Source organism: Eriocheir sinensis, chromosome 24 (assembly GCF_024679095.1).
Source record: "Eriocheir sinensis breed Jianghai 21 chromosome 24, ASM2467909v1, whole genome shotgun sequence".
In the NCBI taxonomy this organism is placed as follows: Eukaryota; Metazoa; Arthropoda; class Malacostraca; order Decapoda; family Varunidae; genus Eriocheir; species Eriocheir sinensis.
The window spans coordinates 945248-962691 of record NC_066532.1 but is presented as its reverse complement, the minus strand read 5'-3'; the positions used below and the strand labels follow the sequence as shown (position 1 = coordinate 962691).

At 50.5% G+C, this 17444-nt stretch overlaps 1 protein-coding gene across 1 annotated transcript; it reads left to right on the top strand.

Moving 5' to 3' along the window:
• The first annotated feature begins 684 nt into the window (after positions 1-684).
• On the top strand, positions 685-2083 carry LOC127002682 (uncharacterized). Its single transcript, XM_050868739.1, has one exon. It carries the CDS (start codon positions 861-863, stop codon positions 1614-1616), a length of 756 nt encoding a protein of 251 aa, XP_050724696.1. The 5' UTR covers positions 685-860; the 3' UTR covers positions 1617-2083.
• Positions 2084-17444: the final 15361 nt, after the last annotated feature.

Here is a 17444-nt window from a genome sequence, read left to right as displayed (position 1 = left end):
GGTCCAGTTAGACGAGTTCCAATGTATGCAGAGGTCAGGATAAATATTAGAGCTGGATCCCAGTGTCCAGGAGTAGAAAAATATAATCAAATAACGTGAAGGTCCCGGCGATGGATTCCTGCGAGTGAATTTCCTCGATTGACTGTAGAGTCGAGGAAATACACTTGCAAGAATTCATCGCCAGGACCTTCATGTTATTTAGTCATATTTTTCTCCTCCATGGAGCTTGGGGTCCAGCTACAACACTCAGAAAGTCCGGATTCGGACCGCCGGTTGCCAGTTTAGTAGCCCTGTTCTAAGCTTATTAGTGTGTGTGTGTGTGTGTGTGTGTGTGTGTGTGTGTGTGTGACGTGAAGTGAAACAGTATAAAGAGATACCTCTATTGTAATTCCTTGTGTGATCGGTAAGTAATCTGAATCCAAGTTTACTGCTAGGACACAAGTTTATGTTGTGTGCTAGTCTTGTGATGGCGGTGAAGAAGAAACAGTGACAGTGACGACGAAAAAGATGGTGGCTTGGGCGGCGTATACTACCAAGTATGCATATTTACTAGATACGAAGGCCTTGGCAGATGATAGCTTGTAATTTACGTGGTGGTGTATTTTGGATGAGAGGTTTGCTGTTGCACGTGACATATGGATACCATTCTTGGCGTTGTCTCACGCACCTCCCTACACTCGGGACATTCAAGGGTCAAGCCAGAGAAGCCGTTGCTGCCGCCGCTGGTGCCTGTGTTGCTGCCACACTCCTGCCGGGCCCACACGTCACCGCTGTCCTTCAGGCCCTCACAGCTCGCCACCGCAATCTACCTCACAGTTCAGTGAGAGGCTCCATCGAAGAAGTCACTTACTACCTTGGTCATGCAGCCGCTGGCAACAGTGCTGTGGACGTGCTTGGTGAGCGGGCTGTGGTGGGTCGTCGCCGCCGCCACCACTGAGGGCGTGGAGGACGCCGCGCTGTGGAGGGGCGTCTCTGTGGAGTCGTCGTGGCTCAAAACAACAGTCACCCAAAAGCAGCGGAACCTGAGCCTCATCCCCTGCGGCGCGGTGTGCATGAGGCAAGACTGGTGCAGTCTGTGGTGCCACGAGGCGCCCCGCGGGTGCCTGCTCACCTCCCTCACCGCCTCACCCTCCTACACACCCGCACAGCCGGACGGCGCCCTCTCCTGCTACACCAGCCAGCCACCGGACCTCGCCGTGGGCGCCGCCATCACCTCCTCGCCTCAGCATCATGTAGACAAGAAGCAAAAGGAGAACTTAGTGGACGGCATCTACGGCGGCGACATTGAGGACTGTGCAATTGTGGTCACAGGCGGCGGGGCGTTCGCCTGGTTTCTGCTGGACCTGGGGGCCGCCTACCCCGTCTCGGAGGTGCTGCTGGTGGCTCAGCCCAACACCAATGTCGTCCACTACTTCAGGGACATCGAGGTGAGGGTCGGCAGCGTGCAGATGTCAGGGGACTTCACGACGTACCAGCTGCTGGGGACCTTCACGGGCATCGCGGACCCGGAGCAGACCATCGTACTGCGCCCCGCCGCGCCCATCACAGGCCGCTACGTCTCCATACAGCGGACCACGGACAACTATCTTCAGATCGCCCACCTCGAAATACGCTGAGTCACGACAGCGGAGACGTTTAGGCCCCCAATAAGTCGAGACACAACGTGGTGGAAGTGTTGTGAAGGCATCCTGCTGTAAGTGTCTGCAGTGCACAGGCGGCGATAACTTGAATCACTGAAAAGACACAATAGCGAGTATATGCCTCATCCCCTTCACCACGGCCACTGACGAACAAACAATAAATCACTTCAGTAAGTTATCATCCGTCTGTACCATTCTACGCACGCCATGAAACCGCCGAGAGTACGTAGAGGCAACTTCCATTATTCACTTCAGTCACCGGTCTGTATCATTTGAACCCGACAACTAGTTAATATATTCCATTATTCACTTCAGTCACCGGTCTGTATCATTTGAACCCGACAACTAGTTATTATAGATCACTTCGATCATCCTTTAGGAGTTCCTTTTTATGAAGTGAACCTTTCTTGTGTACCCTGAAGCTGTGAATTAAACATATGAATAAGGTGTATAAATGTTTATGTCCACCATCTACGTGCAGGCATTCGTCTACGCTTATTAGACGTGTGTGTGTGTGTGTGTGTGTAGTTGTGAGTTACCTGAAAGCTTGTTTAGGTATAGGCCTGACATATCCTGTTTTGGGGGCACGGAAGCACAGTGTCGAATTGAAGTATAGAAATAATATGCAAAAGACAGTATTGGCCATCAGTTCACAACGGGGACCCTTTACTCTTTGTTTACCAACTTTTTACAGTTTCGGCGTTGCCCACCGCGGCACCGTGTGTGAGTAGAGCGCTTACGTTAAGACCAGAAGTCGAAGTAACCACACCATCAAAAATAATACCATCGATCACCAAACTATATTATACTAGAGGTGCTAGAGAGGAAATGCAGCCATGAACGAAATATTCAGGAGGCGAAACTTCTCACGTTGCCTTTCTCCAGTACGGGGCTCTGCACGAGGTAGATGCGGACCCCCGTACATTCGGCATTCAGTGGTCATAGGCTATATATCATAAACAGACGCAAACCCTAAAACCTACGAACAATGGGTAAATATTTTTTTTTCCCCGACCAACTGGTACCGTGTTTGGACACATGGCACCAAAAAGTAAATAGAATTCCGAAATCCCGAAAAAAAAAGGAACAGAGGTCACTAGGAAAAGTACCTCCGGGTGTCCGCGCAAGGCCCGCGTGTGGCGCTGCGTGTTTTTATTTTATTTTTATTTTTACAGTAAAGGAAGCAGCTGAAGGAAAAACAAACAAACAAACTGCTAATCACTGCTCCTATAAAGAATGTATAAATGAGTGGCCAACGGAGAGGTCTTGATTTTCCCCAGCTCTTGAAAGAAGTCAAGTCGTGGGCAGAAGGAAATACAGACGAAAGAAGGCTGTTCCAGAGTTTACTATAGTGAAAGGGATGAAAGAATGAAGATACTGGTTAACTCTTGCATAAGGGATTAGGATAGTATAGGGATGAGCTAGAGTAGAAAGTCGAGTGCAGCGGTGCCGCGGGAGGGGAGGAGGCATGCAGTTCACAAGTTCAGAAGAGAAGTCAGCTTGAAAATATCGATAGAAGGAAGAAAGAGAAGCAACATTGTGGAGGAATATAAGAAGCAAAAGACACAGTAAGAGGAGGGGAGTTATTGACGCAAAGAGCATTTGACTGCACTCTGTCCAAGAGAGCCGTGTGTTTGTGGAACCCCACACACCGTAGATGCATACTCCATACGAGGGCGGACAAGGCCCTTGTATATAGACAGCATCTGTGAAGGGAATAAAAACTGGTGGAGACGATATGGAACGCCTAACCTCGGGGAAGCTGAGTTAGTAGGAGAGGAGATATAAGGTTTTCAGTTGAGATTTTGAGTTAAGGATAGACAGAAAATGTTTATTGTAGAAGAAGGTGACAACTGAGTGTTATCGATGAATAGCGGATTGGTGTATAGCCAATATCGTCTATTCTGAACCTTCGTAATGTTTGATTACAGGCGAAAAGACTGCTTGTGACTGCTTGTGTGACCAGCTAGTAATATGAATCTGAGTTCACTGCTAAGGCACAAGTTTATGGGGCGTGTATTGACATCTACTGCTGCTGCTGCTGCTGCTGCTAGTCTTGTGGTGGCGGTGGAGAAGATGAAGGTGACGAAGGCGAAGAAGAAGTGGTATTATTATTATTATTATTATTATTATTATTATTATTATTATTATTAGTAGTAGTAGTAGTAGTAGTAGTAGTAGTAGTAGTAGTAGTAGTGGTAATAGTAGTAGTAGTAGTAGTAGTAGTAGTAGTAGTAGTAGAATATTAATATTAATAATAATAATAATAATAATAATAATAATAATAATAATAATAATAATAATAATAATAATAATAATAATAATAATGATAATGAAATATAATGATAGTGACGATGATAAAGATGGTAGTTTGGGCAGCGTTTTTTTTATAGTCAAGGAAGCAGTTCAAGGGGGGAAAAAAAGCCCGCTATTCATTGCTCCAATTTAAAGAAGTGCAGAGGAGTTGCCTAAAAAGAGGTCAATTTCGGGAGGAAAAGTGTCTGGATACTCCTCTCTTGAAGGAGGTCAAGCAAAGCAAATAAACATACGTACTAAATAGTACGGTTATTTACTATAGATACGAGGGCCTGGACAGATGATAGCTTGTAATTTACGTGGTGGTGTATTTTAGATGAGCGGCTTGCTGTTGCGCGTGACATATGGATATCATTCTTGGCGTTGTCTCACGCCCCTCGCTACACTCAGTACATTTCAAGGTCCAGCCAGAGAAGCCGCCGCTGCCGCCGCTGGTGCCTGCGTTGCTGCCACACTCCTGCCGGGCCCACACGTCACCGCTGTCCTTCAGGCCCTTACAGCTCGCCACCACAATCTGCCTCACAGTTCAGTGAGAGGCTCCATCGAAGAAGTCACTTACCACCTTGGTCATGCAGCCGCTGGCAACAGTGCTGTGGACGTGCTTGGTGAGCGGGCTGTGGTGGGTCGTCGCCGCCGCCGCCGGTGAGGGGGTGGAGGACGCCGTGCTGTGGAGGGGCGTCTCGGTGGAGTCGTCGTGGCTCAAAACAACCGTCACCCAGACGCCGAGGAACCTGAGCCTCATCCCCTGCGGCGCGGCGTGCATGAGGCAAGACTGGTGCAGTCTGTGGTGCCACGAGGCGCCCCGCGGGTGCCTGCTCACCTCTCTCACCGCCTCGGCCTCCTACACACCCGCACAGCCGGTCGGCGCCCTCTCCTGCTACACCAGCCGCCCACCGGACCTCGCCGTGGCCGCCGCCATCACCTCCTCGCCGCAGTATCATGTAGACAAGAAGCTAAGGGAGAACTTAGTGGACGGCATCTACGGTGGCGACATTGGGGACTGTGCAATTGTGGTCACAGGCGACGGGGCGTTCGCCTGGTTTCTGCTGGACCTGGGGGCCGCCTACCCCGTCTCGGAGGTGCTGCTGGTGGCTCAGCCCAACACCAATGTCGTCTACTACTTTAGAGACATCGAGGTGAGGGTCGGCAGCGTGCAGATGTCAGGGGACTTCACGACGTACCAGCTGCTGGGGACCTTCACGGGCATCGCGGACCCGGAGCAGACCATCGTGCTGCGCCCCCCCGCGCCCATCACAGGCCGGTACGTCTCCATACAGCGGACCACGGACAACCATCTTCAGATCGCCCACCTTGAGATACGCTGAGGCCCTGCAGTGTGCAGCCCCCGGCAGCAGCACGGGCCGCTGTGCCCCGTGCACACTGACAGGGTAGAGTGCGGCACGTGGCAGCACACCAGCTATATCACAGTGACTGTGTCTTGTTCCTTCTCAGTGCCTTCACAGGAACACAACGCGGTGCGGCCTTGTCTTGTCAGGACACCTCTTTACACAAATCTGACACTCCGTTCGGACGCACTAACTTTCTTCTGTGCGGAAGAAGCAATTAGCATTTTTTTCTCATTATTGTAACACTGAGCTGCTTCCTTTACTGTAAGAATTATTTTTTTGTACTAACACGCATAGGCTACACACACAAAAAAAAACACCCACACCCACACTTTCTTCCTATATTTTAACAAACGTGATAAAACTTGGTTTATTAATTAATCACAGCTAAGAATCACTGTTTGGTGTGGGGCATCACCGCCATTTCCGGTGTTTCTCGCAGTGACCGTCTACTGTTTTTACGGAGCACGAGTGTTTGCGTTACCTATTTCCGTGCACACCTTTCTCCTCTATACTCTGTGACCTGTCTTGCGGCGCGACGCGTGGCTGTGTTGATACACTTTGTCTGTCCGTGTCTGTGCACGGCAAGGGAACGGATGGCCTATAATAGCACTGTGTTGTTCCTGTATTGTGTGACCTGTCTTGCGGCGCGACGCGTGGCTGTGTTGATGCACTTTGTCTGTCCGTGTCTGTGTACGGCAAGGGAACGGATGGCCTATAATAGCACTGTGTTGTTCCTGTATTGAGTGTAGTGTCTTGCGGCGCAACACGTGGCTGTGTTGATACACTTTGTCTGTCCGTGTCTGTGTACGGCAAGAGCACTGTGTTGTTGTGACCTGTCTTGCGGCGCAACACGTGGCTGTGTTGATACACTTTGTCTGTCCGTGTCTGTGTACGGCAAGGGAACGGATGGCCTATAATAACACTGTGTTGTTCCTGTATTGAGTGTAGTGTCTTGCGGCGCAACACGTGGTTGTGTTGCTCCACCATCAGTCTGTACGTCCCTGTGCACGGAAAGGGAACGGATAGCCTGGCATTGTGTTGTTATTGTATGACCTGCCTTGCGGCGCAACACGTGGCTGTGTTGCTCCACCATCAGTCTGTACGTCCCTGTGCACGGGAAGGGATCGGATAGCCTGGCGTTGTGTTGTTATTCACTTTAAACATTTTTTTTTTTTTACAACAAAGGAGACAGCTCAAGGGCACAAAAAAAGGAAACAATAATAAAAAAAGCCCGCTACTCGCTGCTCCTAAAAAAGAATCAAAAGAGGTGGCCGAAAGAGAGGTCAATTTCGGGAGGAGAGGTGTCCTGATACCCTTCTCTTGAAAGAGTTCAAGTCGTAGGCAGGAGGAAATACAGATGAAGGAAGATTGTTCCAGAGTTTACCAGCGTGAGGGATGAAAGAGTGAAGATGCTGGTTAACTCTTGCATAAGGGGTTTGGACAGTATAGGGATGAGCATGAGTAGAAAGTCGTGTGCAGCGGGGCCGCGGGAAGGGGGGAGGCATGCAGTTAGCAAGTTCAGAAGAGCAGTCAGCGTGGAAATATCGATAGAAGATAGAAAGAGGCAACATCGCGACGGAATTTAAGAGGTAGAAGACTATCAGTAGGAGGAGGAGAGCTGATGAGACAAAGAGCCTTAGACTCCACTCTCTCCAGAAGAGCTGTGTGAGTGGAGCCCCCCCACACGTGAGATGCATACTCCATACGAGGGCGGACGGCAGGAAGCTGATTTAGCGAGAGAGGAGATGTGAAGATTCCAGTTGATATTTTGAGTTAAGGATAGACCGAGGATGTATAGTGTTGAAGATGGTGATAGCTGAGTGTTGTCGAAGAATAGGGGATAGGTGTTTGGAAGATTGTGTCGAGTGGATAGGTGGAGAAATTGAGTTTTTGAGGCATTGAAGGACACAAGGTTCCTTCTGCCCCAATTAGTAATAAGGGTTGCTATATAGATCTTTCCTGCAGCATTTCCCTGAAGTTCTCTAAGCACGGGAAGGGAACGGATAGCCTAGCATTGTGTTGTTATTCGCTTTAATCAATGGTAATAATTTAAGGGTTGTTATAGAGATGTTTCCTGCAGCACTTCCCTGACCATCCCTGTGCACGGGAAGGGAATGGGTAGCCTATGATAGCACTGTGTTGTTCTTCACTGTAAACGTCAATGGATATAAAGGTTTCTAGATGTTTCCTGCAGCACTTCCCTGGCCATCGCTGAGCACGGGAAGGGATCGGATAGCCTGGCACCGTGCTGTTCACCGCAAGCCCCAGTGCAAATAAAGGTTACTAGATGTTTCCTGCAGCTTTTCACTTACCGAGGTTGACAGACTAGACTCAACTTTTAATTATTCCATGAATATTTTACTGAGATTAACGCACGAAAGTGTGCGATCCAGGAACACTTGTTTCCAGTGTGACTCCTGTGGTCCCTGTTTGCTGTCTTCAAGGCGTCTTGGTGTGTCCGCGGCGATACAAGGTGTTTTCTAGCACCAAAATATCGCTATTAAGAAAAGTCTCCCGCTCACGACCGTATAACCAGCTTATAGATAAAATGCGATATAAGTGAAACCTTGAATGATTTATGAGATGTCGCATCTTCCCTCAGAGCGGCGCGCGCCTGGACGTGGGCGCCCTGGCCGCTGCCTGCCGGCGCTGGCGTGAGGGCAGCGCCAGGCACACCAGATACAAGCTTGTACTCTTATGTCACATGATGGACGCCTTATTCCCTTTGGTCATTGAAGAAGAGACTCCGAAGCGAAGCCAAGTGTGTGAGCGTTGGTTATGGTTTCATTGGTTTGTGTTGATGCCCCGGCCATTGGTCTTCTTCTTTTGACCTGCATCGCTTTGTATCGATTCATAGGTTCTCCTCCTCTTGGTCATCTCCTCTCCTCCTTCACACACTTTGCTTCTCAATGGCGTTACACTATTTATCTTTCATCTCCATAATACGCTATTCCTGAGTAATGTGAACGTGTCCGGCCGTGTCCGTAGAGTTTACCGCGTCGCTGCCTGAGTAACTCTCCACCCGTAGGAGTGTTTGTCTCGTGGTGTTGAAAAGTTGGTGGCAGTCTGGTGCAAACCTTGCTGAACGCCTTCTGCTGAACTGTCTGCTAAAAAATAATGTGGCAGCAGATGTTCCGAGGCTATGTATAGTTGAACTAAATGTTAACATTTTGTGTATAAACTCGTGTTTTGTTATGTAGGCTCGCTGAAGCTGCTGGTAACTTTGCGTTTGCTAATGCTATTACTACTATTACCACTACTACTTTCACTACTACAACTACTACTACTACTACTACAACTATTATCACTGCTTATTTTACTACTGCTACTATTTCTACAACTACTACTACTACTACTACTAGGACTACTACTTTTCTTTTTTCAATATATCCTATAGCGCCGGTAGGCTTTCTTCAGGAGCCTGATGGTAATGCAGATAATTTACCATTTTGATTTCGTTATTTCACTTCATGCAAATAATGGCCACTGGGAAGCTCACGTGCCCTGAGCTGTCTCCACGAATAAGCATATATACAACAACAACAAATAAACCATTGGTGTTTTACGGTACCTTCCTTCCTGACTGACTGACGTGGTACGTGGCCATTACAATACGGCGCGGTCCATTTATGAGTGAGACAGCCGAGCTTTGCTGTCTCTGCCCCTCACCCCCGGCCCTCACACACGCCAGGGTCCAGCTAGAGTAGACACCGCTCTTGCTGGTTCTGGACCTGCTGTGTCTGTGTTGTGGCCACTCTCCCGCCGGACCATGCCCTACCGCTGGCCCACGCTGTTCTGTGCCCCCACAGTACGCACCCAACAGCGGGTCATCTCCTTGGCTGTAGAGCCGCGGACGGCAGAGCAGAGAGCGTGTGTCCGCCGTCGATGCCGCCGGTGAAGGCGGATAGGACACCCAGCTGTGGAGACACGTCTTGGTGGAGCCGCCGTGACTCAAAACAACCGTCAGAGAGAGAGAGAGAGAGAGAGAGAGAGAGAGAGAGAGAGAGAGAGAGAGAGAGAGAGAGAGAGAGAGAGAGAGAGAGAGAGAGTAATGATCATATCATAATCATCATATCATACGACCTTCAACTCTGCGTTGGGACGACTTTCTTAGTACGTTACGTTGCACAGGCCACGTACAACTGCCTCCCCCCCCCCCCCTCAAAAAAAAAAAAAAAAAATCGCCCTCGTTAGCAGCGGCTGCCACAAGTTGTCTCTTCCAATCATTAAGCACCAGCACTGACTTTTTGCCTCCGTGCGTGTGAGTTTCTAGCTGGATGAAGTATTAAGGTGACTTTTGGAATGTTTGGCAATCATGATAGCCGCAGCACGTACCGCTCGCTGCAAGCGATGGTATATAGCGGCGGCCACCCCAGACAGAATGTGTATAGCACATTCTGTCTGGAGTGACCGCCGCTGCTGGTGGTGGAGCCGCCCCATACTGCGTCTGTGCCTTTTTCTGAGGAGCGTTGGCCACACCAGTGACGTCACTACCACGGCCATGCAGCCCTGGGCGGCACTGCGGGCGTGGGCGGCAGGGCTGTGGGCGTGCGCGCAGAACGTACTGCTGCTGGCTGTCGCCGCTGAGGGCGTGGAGGACGCCGCGCTGTGGAGACACATCTCGGTGGAGTCGTCGTGGCTCAAAACAACAGTCACCCAGACGCCGAGGAACCTGAGCCTCATCCCCTGCGGCGCGGCGTGTATGAGGCAAGACTGGTGCCGTCTGTGGTGCCACGAGGAGCCCCGCGGGTGCCTGCTCACCTCCCTCACCGCCTCGGCCTCCTACACACCCGCACAGCCGGTCGGCGCCCTCTCCTGCTACACCAGCCGCCCACCAGACCTTGCCGTGGGCGCCAGTATCACCTCCTCGCCTCATTATTATCCGGATATTAAGCAAAGAGAAAACTTGGTGGACGGCATCTACAGCAACGATATATTAGATTGTGCAGCTGTGACCCCAGGCACCGGGGCGGCCGCCTGGTTCCTGGTGAACTTGGGGGCCGTTGTTTCGGTGTCTGAGGTGGTGATGGTGGCTCAGCCGAACGACTACGCCCAAATATACTTGAGGGACGTCGAGGTGAGGGTCGGCGACGTACAGATGGCAGGAGACTTCACGACATACAAGCTGCTGGGGACCTTCCCGGGCCCTGCCACGGCTTATCAAACCATCGTGCTGCGCCCCGCCGTGTCCATCACAGGCCGCTACGTCTCCATACAACGGACCACGACCGAAAACCTGCAGATCGCCTACATCGAGATACGCTGAGGCCCTGCAGCCCCCTGGCGGCAGCACGGGTCGTTGTCTCCCGTGCACACTGGCAAGGAATCAGCCACAGCACAGTGATAGTGTTGTCTTCACGAAACTAACACGTCGCCGCAACACACCATCGCTTTCACAGCAGTACAGCATAGTTCGGTCTTGTCATACACAGTAACACACTAACACCTGTCAACACAACTATGTCATGCCTATTTCATGTGGGTCCATCATGTGCAGTGTGTCCGCAGGGTCTACGGCGGCTCGGAAATGCCGTTTTTTGTGTTTCTGTGCAGCTGTTCACACAAGGATCGATCTCTGCGTCACTGGCGACTTTAGCTCAGAAATACTTCTTGCGGTACCCAACCGAGGGACACTGGTTCGATTCCCGGAGTGGAGACGGATGAACATTTTCCTTAGTCCGTGCCTCCTGTCCTCCCAGCAGTGGACGGGTAGTCGGCATACAGCCGGGTGTTGTGTCCCGCCTCCCGGGTGTGTGTGGGTGCGATATTGTTTCAGCCGCACCCAGAGGGCTCCATGCTCCTTCGGGGAGGATACCCCCCGGTTGGGGATCGCGAGTCAGAGCGTGATCAGACCATAGGGAAAGACACAAAAATTTCCTCGTCATACTCACAAACATGAAAAAAAAGAAATTAGGGGTTACTTATCAATCACAGCAAGGAATAAATATTTGGTGTTGGGCGTCACTGTCAATTTTGGAGTTCGTTGCGTGCAGTGACTGTCTATCGTTTTTACGGAGCACGAGTTTTTGCCTTATCTTCTGTGCATATTTTCCTCCTTCATATTGTGTGAACTGTCTTGCGTCTCAACATGTGGCTACACCTTCAGTCTGTCCATCATTCATCACGGGAAGGGAATGGATAGCCTGACGTTGTGTTGTTCTTCACCATAAACACCAATGGAAATAAAGATTAATAGATGTTCCCTGCAGCATTTCCCTGTCCACCTCTGTGTACTGGAAGGGAACGGATAGTCTAGCATTGTATTCTTCACCGTAAGCCCCAGTGGAATCAAGGTTACTAGACGTTTCCTGAAGCATTTTACTTCCAAAGGCTAACTGACTAAGCCTCACTCTATATTATTCATCTATTTATGGCTTACCAAGACCAACGCATGGATGGGTGCAGTCTGTGAACACTTCATTTCAGCGTGACTGTGGTGCCTGCCTGCTGTGTTCGAGGCGTCGTGGGACAAATAGGTTCAGGAATATGGAAGATTACGTTGGGTATTATGTTTGCGCTGGGCGGGTTGAGAAGGAGCTTGAGAGTACTATAACACACACACACACACACACACACACACACACACACACACAGTTCACGTGCCGCCCTTCCTTCAGTATCACACAATGCTAGAATCGCAGCTGCTGGAGTCAAGGTGTTCCCGACGTGGGATTAGAATAATACTGACCCACAGAAGGAAATGATTGACATGGTGAGCTTTTGTGTTGCAGCCGTTCCCAGCAGGGTCAGTTTTTCTCGTTCCTGCCCCAATACTACCCTTTGTTTACTCGTAAGTGAGTTTTGATCAAATCTGAGACGCTCTACATAAAAGACTGTACTGTACATGCTTCTTCATTATAAGTAAGACAATGGTCAATATATAATGAAGATTATACAGAGGAAGTGTGAGGGATCGAGGTGGGTGTGGAATTTTTCATCTCAGCTTGTATTGAATAAAGACAAGGAAATGCTGGAGTTTTTCTATCAAAACCTGTACACACAATGTTTAGTGTATATACTGCATCAGTTGAAGAACGAAAAACATGATTTGTGGAAGAAATAAGACAGACAAGCTCATTTACATCGTCGGTCTGGGGGCGAGAAATCAGGGTTTTGGGTGCACTTAGCTGGCTCCGCCCGCCGGCTAAGCTCCGTCCCCAAGCTTCACCTCACAGTGAAACATGGAAACATGGAAATGCAGGCAACAGAAAGCCTATTGCCTCATTACGAGGTTGTCCGCTTTGGTGATTTAATCTGCTTGACAGCCTGGGGAGCAGATGAAAGCACCTCGACATTGAGGAGCAGATGAAAGCACCTCGATATTGAGGAGCAGATGAAGTGACGGTCGATTCTATATTTGAAGGAGTTGATAGTATTCGCATTTACTACTCCTGAAGAAAGATTGTTCCAGTGACGGATGACTCGGTTTGAAAAGAAACTCCTTCCGATGTTTGTGTTACATCGACTAGACTGAATGGGTAAACCGTTATTTCTAGTTCTTGAGTTGGTTTGCAATTCAAAGAAATTGGAGTAATCGACGTTATTGAATTTTTTCAGATACTTGAGCGACCCGGTGAGGGCCTCTCCATTAGTCTCCCTGCAAGGTGAGTCACACACGCTCCCGTGCTGCAGGTTTGTGCAGTGTCTGCCTCAGCTCACCTATACTATGGGAAAAGTCTCCCGCACACAACAGTATAACCAAATTATAAATAAAATGTGATAAAAGTGAGACTTTGAGTGATTTATGATAGAATGCCGCATCCTCCCTCAGAGCGGCGCGTGCCTGGACGTGGGCGCCCTGGCCGCTGGCGTGAGGGCAGCGCCAGGCACAACAGATACACAAACTTGTACTACTCCAAACGTGCCACATGAAATACAAGTTAATGTTTTATTCCTGGGGAAGCGACGCAGCAGCGAAGCTAAGCGTATGAGCATGGCTATTATTCCTGATGTTTATGGCTGCTTCAATCAGCGCATGCAAGCAGTGCCCTCGGCACTCGCCCTCAGCCTGGGCCAAGATGATGGCAGGAAGTATGTCGCACACACACACACACACACACACACACACACACACACACACACACACACACACACACTTGTCAGTAGTTGGTCGCCAAGCCGCGACGTCACAGACTAACACCTGATTGGCTGGCTGTTTGCCGCATCAAAACAGACCTTTAGCACGATCACACGATCCAGAACACACAGACGAGATAACCAACTACAGTCTCCAGTCTCCTCCCTGGACATTGTCACTTCCCTTTGTGCCGCCTGGCAAGCCGGGTTGCTGCCAAGACAGTACTGCCGCCTGTCCTGCAGCGACACTCCTGCCGGGTGCTGGCCACTCCATTTCCTTGGCCATGCAGCCGGTGGTGGCAGTGCTGTGGGCGTGCATGGCGGGCGTGGTGATACGAGGCGTCGTCAACGTTGAGGGCGTGGAGGACGCCGCGCTGTGGAGACACATCTTGGTGGAGTCGTCGTGGCTCAAAACAACCGTCACCCAGACGCCGCGGAACCTGAGCCTCATCCCCTGCGGCGCGGCGTGCATGAGGCAAGACTGGTGCCGTCTGTGGTGCCACGGGGCGCCCCGCGGGTGCCTGCTCACCTCCCTCACCGCCTCGGCCTCCTACAAGCCCGCACAGCCGGTCGGCGCCCTCTCCTGCTACACCAGCCGCCTTCCGGACCTCGCCGTGGGCGCCGCCATCACCTCCTCGCCGCACTCTTATGTAGACACAAGGCATAAGGAGAATCTGGTGGACGGCATCTACAGTGACGAGATGGACGACTGTGCAAGAGTAGACGCAGGCAACGGGGGGAACGGCTGGTTCCTGCTAGACTTAGGGGCTGCTGTTCCTGTGTCTGAGGTGTTGCTCATTGCCCAGCCAAACATTTTCGCTTCTGGATACTTCAGGGATATCGAGGTGAGGGTCGGCGACGTGCAGATGGCAGGAGACTTCACGACATACCAGCTGCTGGGGACCTTTCCGGGCCCTGCCGTGCCGGGCCAGACCATCGTGCTGCGCCCCGCCGAGCCCATCACAGGCCGCTACGTCTCCATACAGCGGACCACAATCGACGTCCTGCAGATCGCCCACCTTGAGATACGCTGAGGCCCTGCAGTGTGCAGCCTCCGACGGCAGTCACGGCCCGCTGTGCACCGTGCACACTGGCACGGCAGAGTGCGGCACGTGGCACCACACCAGCTATATCACAGTGACTGTGTCTTGTGCCTTCTCAGTGTCTTCACAGGAACACAACGCGGTGCGGCCTTGTCTCGTCAGGACACCTCTTTACACAAATCTGACACTCGGTCGGACGCACTAACTTTCTTCTGTGCGGAAGAAGCGATTAGCTTATTTTTGTAACACTGAGCTGCTTCCTTTACTGTAAGAACTATCTTTGTACTAACACATACACCCCCACACACACTTTCTTGACATATTCTAACAAACGCGAAAAAAAAGTTTCATTTATTCATCACAGCTAAGAATCACTGTTTGGTGTGGGGCATCACCGCCATTTCCGGTGTTTCTCGCAGTGACCGTCTACTGTTTTTACGGAGCACGAGTGTTTGAGTTACCTATTTCCGTGCACACCTTTCTCCTCTATACTGTGTGACCTGTCTTGCGGCGCGACGCGTGACTGTGTTGATACACTTTGTCTGTCCGTGTCTGTGTACGGCAAGGGAACGGATGGCCTATAATAGCACTGTGTTGTTCCTGTATTGAGTGTAGTGTCTTGCGGCGCAACACGTGGCTGTGTTGATACACTTTGTCTGTCCGTGTCTGTGCACGGGAAGGGAACGGATGGCCTATAATAGCACGGTGTTGTTCCTGTATTGTGTGAACTGCCCTGCATGGCAACACGTGGCTGTGTTGATACACTTTCAGTCTGCTCATGTTCGGGAAGGGAACGGATAGCCTGGCACCATGTTGGTCACCGCAAGCCCCAGTGGAAATAAAGGTTACTAGATGTTTTATGTAGCTTTTCACTTCCCAAGGCTGACACACTAGACTCAACTTTTATTTGTTCCATGAGTATTTTTCTGAGATTAACGCAGGAAAGTGTGCTCCTTACAGCGTGTCTCTTGTGGTCCCTGTTTGCTGTGTTCAAGGCGTCTTGGTGTGTCTGCAACATACTTAATGCCGACGCTTGCCATGGGCCAGATGTGCTCGGGAATATGGAAGACAACGTTGAGTGGGACTTGTGTGCTGGGATGGCTGAGAAGGGACTTGAGGGTGCTTTGATGTGAGGTCGGTTTTTGACAGCTCTCCTCCACCGGGCGCGGTCGTACACGTCGTCTCCTGACAGTTGTTCTTCTATCAAGTCCTCCCTTACGCTGTACAATCATCTCCGCTTTGGCCCTCCTCCTGCCCTGCACCTCCGTCCCCATCACTCTTCTCCCCACGTGTCTCTCCCCTTCTCTTTCCTGCGTCTTCTTCGATATCTCCACCTCCTTCGCAGTTCATCTTGTTATTTCATTCCTGATTTTGTCCATTTTTGTTACACCACACGTCCACCTAAGCATTTACATTTCAGCTTCATCACACTCTTTCTCCTGCATTTTCTTCAGCGGCCACGTTTCAGCGCCTTACATCACTGCTGGTCTGACCTCTATCTTGTACACTCTTCCCTTAACCTTCACGTTGATTCCACGATCGCACAACACCCCGGACATCTCTTTCCAGTTGTTACACCCTCCCTCCCCTCTGTGTGTTATCTCTTCATCCAGATTTCCGTCCTCACACACTGTCGAACCAAGGTATTTAAGCTAACCCACTCTCCTCAATCTCGTCCCTTGCCACTGGGGGAGCAATCCAGTCCAAGGCAGTGCCGGTCCCAAGCCCATGCAGGGAAATGAGGAGGGCTGGCGTCAGGAAGGGCATCCGACTGTAAAACACAAGCCAATAACAACATGACAGCACACACACACACACACACACACACACACACACACTCACAGTTCACGTGCCGCCCTTCCTTCAGTATCAGACACCGCCAGATTCGCAGCTGCAGGAGTCAAGGGTCGGTATTATAAGACAGTTTCGCTTCTCACATCAGCTGTTTCTAAAGGTCAAAGAGGGGATCAATCGGGTTCTAATGAGTGTTTCTTTAGGTTCATGGTACAGTAGAAGGGTCAAACTACCACCAGGGTCATAAAACTGCTTCTGGAAATGCCCAAAACTCCTACGAAAGCCTTGTCAAATATGTGTACTTGGATGACGAAATGTTTAGTAATACGGCAAGGGTGTTCCCGACGTAGGATTAAGAAAATACTGACCCACAGAAGGGAATGATTGACATGGTGAGCTTTTGTGTTGCAGAAATGTGCTGCAGCCGTTCCCAGAAGGGTCAGGATAACTCTTGCGGCGCAACACGTGGCTGTGTTGATACACTTTGTCTGTCCGTGTCTGTGCACGGGAAGGGAACGGATGGCCTATAATAGCACTGTGTTGTTCCTGTATTGTGTGAACTGTCTTGCGGCGCAACAGGTGGCTGTGTTGATACACTTTCAGTGTGCTCATGCACGGGAAGGGAACGGATAGCCTAGCACAGTGCTGTTATTCGCTTTAATCAGTGGCAATAAGGGTCGCTATATAAATGTTTCCTGCAGCACTTCCCTGAAGTTCTCCGAGCACGGGAAGGGATGGGATATTCTAGCACTGTGTTGTTCTTCACTGTAAACACCAATGGATATAAAGGTGTCTAGATGTTTCCTGCAGCACTTCCCTGGCAATCGCTGAGCACGGGAAGGGATCGGACAGCCTGGCACCGTGCTGTTCACCGCAAGCCCCAGTGGAACACCGCATTTACGACGAGGTAGCGATCATCCCAACAGTACCTGTATGGCGCAGGCTTTACGACCTTTAACTCTAAGTTGGGATGACTTTCTTCGCGAGTTGCGATACGTTGCACAAGACAAATACAAATGCGCCAAAAAATCTTTCGCCTTCGTTAGTAGCAGGGTTCGACCTGGAAGAAGCCGCGGCTTCCACAAGCCGTCTCTTCCAGGAATCACTAACTTTGACTTTTTGTCTCCGTGCGTGTGGGTATCTAGCACGGATGAAATATTTAGGAGACTTTTGGAATCCTTGGCGATCACGAAGCGCAGCACGTGTCACTCGCAGCAAGCGATCGT